General features: G+C 36.4%; 1 protein-coding gene across 1 annotated transcript in view; it reads left to right on the forward strand.

The window, feature by feature from the left end:
* Positions 1-6887, forward strand: part of KCNQ3 (potassium voltage-gated channel, KQT-like subfamily, member 3) — a 33327-nt gene extending 26440 nt beyond the window's left edge. The window contains exons 13-16 of the mRNA XM_008936049.1: positions 1395-1526; positions 2846-2944; positions 4740-4824; positions 5756-6887. Of these exons, the coding sequence (XP_008934297.1) occupies positions 1395-1526; positions 2846-2944; positions 4740-4824; positions 5756-6493 (1054 nt within the window). The 3' untranslated portion in view covers positions 6494-6887. The remainder of the gene's footprint in view (positions 1-1394; positions 1527-2845; positions 2945-4739; positions 4825-5755) is intronic.
* The last annotated feature ends 1108 nt before the right edge of the window (positions 6888-7995 follow it).

Here is a 7995-nt window from a genome sequence, read left to right on the forward strand (position 1 = left end):
CATGGTTTTCCCTTTCTTTCCCTGATACCTGTTTGTTTTCAAACACAGACAATTCATGTCTGATTTTCCAGCCCCACCTCCATAAGAAAAGATATTCCTTTTGAAAAAGTTCCTTTCCTGTCTAAATTTGATTAATGTAATTTCCTTTTAAACTCAATTACAAGCCAAGCTTTTTTTTTTTTAATTTTATTTTAATTTTTTTTAAAAAAAATATATAGTTTACCCAGACCCTGAATGCTAATGGGAAGTAATTCTTTCAGACAGAACACTTAATGGGTTTTCAGGGTCATGACCAAGGAGATTTTAAACTGAAATTGCTAACAGTGTGATTCCTGTTTTTCATTTATGTGTGCTTTTTTTTTTTTTTTTAATTTATAGTTTTGCTGTTATATGTACTTTGGCCAAAATAGGGCTAAGTATAGTTTTGAAATATTGAAAGATTTGTAAGCAACAGAGTTAAGGAGTCAAAAACCCTTAAGCAGTTGTAGCAGAATTATCTTTGCTAAGTGAAAATTTATACAGATTTTTAAAAGGTTAAAAAAAACACCAATGATGAATAAGAAACAGGTCAGAATCTTAACAGACAACAGCAGTTCCCCAATTCAGACCAGTAAGAACATGGAGACTCTATGGAGAAAGCAAACCCTTGTATCTGAAGCCTAAAACAGATTGGAAAATAAAGAATGAAAAGTATGGAAAACTATTTTCAAGTGCCCTGGCCAGCACTGTTCTTTCGTATAATAAGTCTGCTACTAATTACTAGGACATTTTATAGCACTGGTAATAGCAACAGCAATTATATTATTACTATTAGTATTATTATTACAACAACAACAATAATGTTATACTGCTCTTTTTTTCAAGGACACTTCAGGCAGCTGTAACTCTTTTTCTTTTCTCCACAACTTGAACTGCTGCTGACTTCTTAACTTAAACTTTTTTATCTAATTAACATTTCCTATCTGAAACTTTCCCAGGTGCAAAAGGAAAACCAAGCCAAAAATAAATAAAATAAATAATGATAATGATAATAATAATAATAATAATGATGATGCAGCTTCAGAACTTCTAAATCTCCAGTGCTATATGTTTTTAAAATCAAATTCCACATATGATTTTGTAGCTTTGAATCATTTCTATTTATGATGATAGTGCTTAGAAAAACATTATGTGCATATAACTTATTTTATCCTATTAACTATTAAAAGCCAACTAATATATGTTTACAAATGTGGCATGATATCAGAGATTATCTGTTTATGTTTTATTGCCTTGTTTTCAAATAACATACTCAATTTCCAAACATCTAGAGTATTTGTCAATTATTCAATAAACCTGCAAATTATCATTATGGAATTTATGTCAGAAGTTGTTTTTTTCTATTTGTTATGCAGAATACTACAGTTTCGTCTCTATAAAAAAAAATTCAAGGAAACTTTGAGGCCTTATGATGTAAAGGATGTGATAGAGCAATACTCAGCAGGGCATCTTGATATGCTTTCCAGAATAAAATATCTTCAGGCAAGGTAAGAATCCTCTGGTAAATGAGGAAAATGTATAGCTGTGGTGGCAAAATAAAAGCATAGTTTTCCCCAAAGGATAAAGGCAAGTGAGGAGCTAGCAGGAGTAACTGCAGCAGAAGAGACCACTTGCTCATACTTAGAACTAGGAAGTAGGAGTAAAAAGTCCTCTGAATTTTCTTGACCATCGTCTTATTTGATTAGGATCAATTTTCTCCCTTTCTTCCCTTTTTACAGATGATAAATTAAAAAAGTAGTTGCCCTGCATGAGCTTTTCTTTGGGCTGGATTCTGTACTGATCTGGGCCTGTTGAAACATCCCCTACAAGTGCAAAAATTTATCAGCACAGGCTTCACATCCCTTCCCTCAGGAGTAAACTGACCTACAGGAAAAAATTGGAACTTTGTGACTGTTCAGCTTCGATCTGCCCCCACAGCTTTTTTCTCACAGAGGTGGTTCACCATGATGTGCTTTTGAGGCACATCTACCAAAATTTGTGCCATTTGCCTCCTGAGGTGCAGGTCAGTGTTAGTAACTGTACTAGTTCAGTCTCAGCACAGCACTGTCCACGTTCCCTAAGCCCCTCAGTCACCCTCAGCAGCAAAATGCCACTCAGACATGCTCTTCATTTCCCTCAAGAATGGGCTGAGTGAGTGCAACCCTTCTTGCACATTTGGACCTTTTCTAGACATAACTTGACTTTGTAAGGCTGCTCTGATCTTTGTCTTAAACTTCATAATTTCTTATTTCAAAGTGCTTTTTCATGTACTGGGCTATCTCATTATTATTGTTTCTCATTATCTTTGTTCCAAATAAAAAGTCAGGTGGGACTTCTTGTAAAAATTCATTTATAGTTATATTTTTCAAACCAAGAGTAATTAGTAAAAAAAAAACAAAAAACCCACCTGATAATTAGGCATAATAACTGCCTGAGCCATTGGTTTATTAAGAATATCAGGAATTGCCACCTTTCATCAAATTATGATTTTCACTATCCAGCCCAAACCTTGATGGGTCTCTCCTGACATCTTTAGGAGCAGCTGTTATTGGAATTTTTTTGACAATCACACTATTTAGTTCCTTTGAAGTTTAGTAACAGCTAGAAAATTACTTAATTACCATGAAATTACCAGGTAATTACAATTCAATGTATTGATAGTGGATCCAGGACAGAGGAAATATGTCATGACCCTCGATATATTAGCCAGTCCAAACATGCTTCCTTTATAAATCTTTGCCACTCTTTGCTGCAGAGATGCATAACATTTTCTATCATGTCAACATCTGGAGATGGACTTATGCAGTTGCACTTTTCTTTTTTTCAGAGTAGATATGATTTTTACACCTGGACCTCCATCTACTCCCAAGCATAAGAAATCCCAAAAAGGAGGAGCTTTTTCTTACCCTTCACAACAGTCTCCCAGGTGAATTTTTATATGCCTTGTATTTTGCACAGACTAAAAGAGACATAAAAATTCATTCATACCAATAAGCATGACCTTCATTCATCCAGCCAGTATGTTGGTACCATAATGATGCTGAGAGGATATGTAGCTACAAGGGATGGATGTGTAAATGTTCAGCCAGAAAGACACTGCCTTCCCTAAAAACAATGTATGATGGAAATCCAAACTTAATGGCTTCTTAATTGTCTAGCTCAACATCTCCACAGTTTGGAAAAGTAATTTTAAATTAAATACATACATTTGATTGATGATGTGCTGATTTTCTAACGTTCAATGAGCAAATCCCCAAAACCTCAATGAAAATCACCAAAACTTTGAAGGCAAACCAGTTATCTTCCTGAAGTGAAAAGTTTTGTTATCTCCCCCACCGAATGGCAAGCACAGAGCTTTAATGCTGCTGCTTTTAAACCAAAGATTGGTGAGAGTTACTGAAAATAAATTGCAGTACCAGGTTTCTGGGTGTGAAAGCTACAGCATGTTACTATGTTGCTGCATTCCTGGTTGCAAGGATTCAATAATAAATGACATTTCTTCTGTTATTTACAACTATCAATCTGTCAATAAATACCCAAGAAGAACCACAGAGTACTATCAACAATCTGTCCCCAAAGCTGTTATGGTTGCTCAGAACAAAAGTAATCTTACAGGAAATAAATTGACTTGGTTCTATCTGGTTTACCCCACTCAGTGAAAAATGTAAAAACATGTAAATGTGAAAACACAAGACCTACATATATGGAAGAGGCAATGATCACAGGGGAAACAACAGCAGATTGAAAATTTGAATGAGCCCAGTAGCCCACTGTGCAGAATCTGACATGTTTTATTTACAGTTTCTGCTTTAGTAATATTCACAGCTAAATTTTGAATCTTGTCAGAAAGAGAAGAACTGGACCTGTTAAAACAGGAGTTTTAGGATATATTTGTTCTAAGCCATGTTAAAAAACAAGTTCTTAGAAATTGTTTTTCTCGACTTTGACATAGGTTATGGAAAGACAGATTCCCTTAAGGTTGGTTTGGAAATTTCTGAAAAATGCTTAAGCTGATAATGACCATCCTAAATTCAATGTAGTTATAAACCCAAGTTTATTAATTAAGCAGAAATCATCCTCTTCTCTCCTGAAGTTAGACCACCTGAGGGACCGACAGTAGGAAATTACATAGAATAAAATTTAATCTGGAATCTACTTTAAATCTCCAGGCCAGACTGCCTCTTTTCAGCATTTCCAGTCTCTGCCACTTACTATTTGGTTTGATGAAATTGGGAAAAGAAAAAAAAAAAAACAAAGAAAAAAACAAAACAAAACAAAACAGTGCACTCAGTGTTAAACCTCAGTTTCAGTCTTGAAGATACTAATTATAAAGAATTAGATTTAAAAACACATCTGTAGATCCACTACCTAGACTTTCTCAACACTCTCACAAACCTGAAATGATTCCACAAGTCTGAGATTTTAATTTCATTTTGAACTTTTTGGGTTTTATTTTTTATTAATCTTTATGTTGATTTTGAAAAAATAAACCTTTCATTAAAAATCAGGAATACATTTTTTTTTAGAAATGTATTTGAATCACATAGAATAGACTTCTGCTCCTGTTTGTATGCTAAATAACTAAATTCAATCTTCTTGAATGAGACTCCCTCCAAGGAGCTGCATGAATATATCACCAAGATGGTAACTTTCCTGGTATAAATTACTTACTGTGATGCAAAGAAAAATGGAACACTAATATAGTGATTAATTCTTTATAGAAATGATCCATATGTAGCCAAAGCATCTACAGCAGACACTGAAGACCAAAGTATGATGGGCAAATTTGTTAAAGTTGAACGACAGGTATGTAATTTCATGTCAGTGATGGAGGGTGAGGAGCTTGTACAGAAGTGATCGAGCTGATGAGTTCTGCAGGAGCCTGTGGCTGAGCGAGCAGATCTGCGCTATTGCCGGACAAGACTCACCCAGATCCTGTACTAGTGATCACAAAATGATGCTGTTAGTTTTTCAATAAATATTTTAATTAACTGGGAAGTATGAATTTTAAAACCTGTTGAATTAATGTTATTATATATGGCAGAAGAACCTCAACCATAGTGTTTAGATGGGACTTTTTCATTCCTTTAAACTCCATACTCATCATGTCTGGTTGTGAGTACCATCTTCGTCTGCATGGTCTGGCACTCAAAAGAATTGCCTTCCCACATTTTTGGGCCCTTTTTGTGCATCCTAACTTACTGCTTAGCAGGTCAAGACACCCATTTTTAAATACATAAATCAGATGGAGCAAAGTGGCATTGGCATAAATTCCTTTCATGGAATGTAAATGTTCAGGCACAAAAGTGCTGTCAAAAGTCAAGTAGTCCTGATACTTAATCCTGATGTTGTAGGATTATTAACAGTTATAAAATAGGTCTGTGTGCAAAGATAATTCCATCTGTTGTATTTTGGTAATAGCTGTTTAATATCTAGTATCAAGACTTTGGTCATAGCATCATGAATTGCTGTCGGATACTGGACTGCCAAATATTCAGCAGTGCTAAGAGGTTTTTTTGGCACAGTTCATAGGGAAGGGTCTTCTTAATATGACGCAGTTAGAGGATAAACTGGGATCCACTACAGTCCAGTGGAAAGTCATGGTTATCCTGTAAATACTTTCATGACCAATAGAGATAGCAGCACACCATTGCTGGGGGCAGCGCATGCATGGGAGCATTGACTTTTCTGTTGAACAACTGACTTGAGACAAAATCATAACATTGGTATTTTTCAGGTTAATGACATGGGGAAGAAACTGGATTTTCTTGTTGATATGCACATGCATCATATGGAACAGCTGCAAGTACAGGTTGCCGAGATAAGTCCTTTGAAAGAAACTGCTTCTCCCACAAAGGAGAAGAGAGAAGAGAATAAATATTCTGAATTAAAAACAATAATATGTAAATACACTGAGCAGTGTGCTCATGAAACTCCATACAACTTTCAGCAGGTTCCAGTCAACAAAGTCACTCCGTATGGTTTCTCAGCACACGGCCATACGACTCACTCACAACCTTTATCAATAGGTGGGCAAAACTCTGGCAAACTGCAAGCCACACCTTCCTCAACTTCATATGCAGAAAGGCCAACAGTTTTGCCTATATTTACATTAATGGACTCCCAGGTTAGCTACCACTCCCAAGGAGACCTGCAAAGCCCTTACTCGGATAAAGTGTCTCCAAGGCAGAGAAGGAGCTTAACAAGAGACAGTGATACTCCATTGTCCCTTCTCTCCGTCAACCACGAGGAACTTGAGCGCTCCCCAAGTGGCTTCAGTATCTCCCAGGAGAGAGATGACTTTCCATTTGGCCCCAACGGGGGATCAGCATGGATGAGAGAGAAACGCTACCTAGCAGAGGGGGAAACGGACACTGACACCGACCCTTTTACACCAAGTGGCTCCATGCCTTTGTCTTCTACAGGAGATGGGATTTCAGATTCAATATGGACCCCTTCAAATAAGCCAGTTTAAAAGTGCGTGTGGGGGCAGTCACTGGTTGACTTCTCCATGTAATGTAAGCATACTTTGTATATCTCACTTACTCTACACCCAAAGCTTACTAGTGCAAAACACCAATGGCTGCATAAGATGCATGTGATATTAGTGGTAGTCATTCTGCACCATTTCATACAATTTACTAATGCAGTTTTTTTCATGCTACCAAAACTAAGGAGCTTAGTTTTGAGCATGGTTTGCATGACTTTACCCTATATAAATTGTACAGCTGATTTCTTCTATGATACATATCTCTCTGATACAACAATATCTCTCTTCAATACAACAATGGTGAATTGATAACAGGCAAGATACAGTGGCCCTTGCTACATTTTGTAAACAGAGCAGCAAAGTAAAAATATTTTCAGGAGCAATATCCCTTTGTGGAAACATAATGTATGAATCCATTTTCCAATATAAATAGATCAATCTCTAACCAACCTAGCCAAGGACATCTAATATTCAAAGCAGGGAAAAAGCCGAGTCAAAGTCAATGACCTTCCTGAAATGGTTTTGTGAACTGTTTCTTATGTGATCTCTTATACCACCCTACACGGCATACAATGTCAAAATTAAATGAAGGGTACAATTCAAAATTATCAAAGCCACATTCTGGGATGGGACATGGGTATTTATTTGTTGTAAAATGTAAATATAGATCTCTCAAACTACTTTGAAAATCTTCACTAGTGTTTATAAAATTGCTTGAAATGACTACAGTGCTATTTTGCAGAAAATTTTTTGCTACTTAATGTGCCAAATTTCCTTTCTATAGCAAATAGAAGGTTGTTTAGAGTAGGAAACTCCAGGTTCATACACTCAACTCTTTTATTGACTTGTTGTGTTGCTAAGTAAGCTTCATAATGTAACTGTGCCTCAGTGTCCCAATCTGTTAATTGGGAGTTATACTTCCGTACATAGACACAGATTGTAAGGCTTAATTCACTGATATTTGCCAAGTGCTTTGAGCTCCTCAGATGTGCCGTGTTGCTTTTCTGTTCCTGGGGAGCTCCACCGTGTGGGATGCTGCCAGGATCTGTTTCTCTTTGTTTACTGTTTCTCTTGGAAATGGACTGCTCCAAACCCATGAATGTGTGCCATGTTTAAGATCAATGTACAAATAAAAAAAATACCACTTGGGTCACCTGTCCCTGAGCAACAGAGGGATAAATATGCTCCTTAGGCCTCAACCTTAATGTTTTTTCATGGGAATTGGAAATTCAATCCAACCCACTGGGAACAAGGCAGAAATGAATCAAAGATCTCACCACTGTAGTAGGAATGTAGGATCTATATAGCTAGTGAAATTAGCCTGACCAAATATCCTGTGCAGGATTTATGTAGTGTCAGTCCAGGTGTCCATAAAATAGAATCCATTTGACATATTTGATGATGGCTATGCACTCTTTACAGATGGTGGAAAACAAACCAGCACATTCAGTGGGCATAAACACACATTAATTTTAGAATGAGATTAA

This window comes from Merops nubicus, unplaced genomic scaffold (assembly GCF_000691845.1).
Source record: "Merops nubicus isolate BGI_N331 unplaced genomic scaffold, ASM69184v1 scaffold2780, whole genome shotgun sequence".
Taxonomy (NCBI): Eukaryota; Metazoa; Chordata; class Aves; order Coraciiformes; family Meropidae; genus Merops; species Merops nubicus.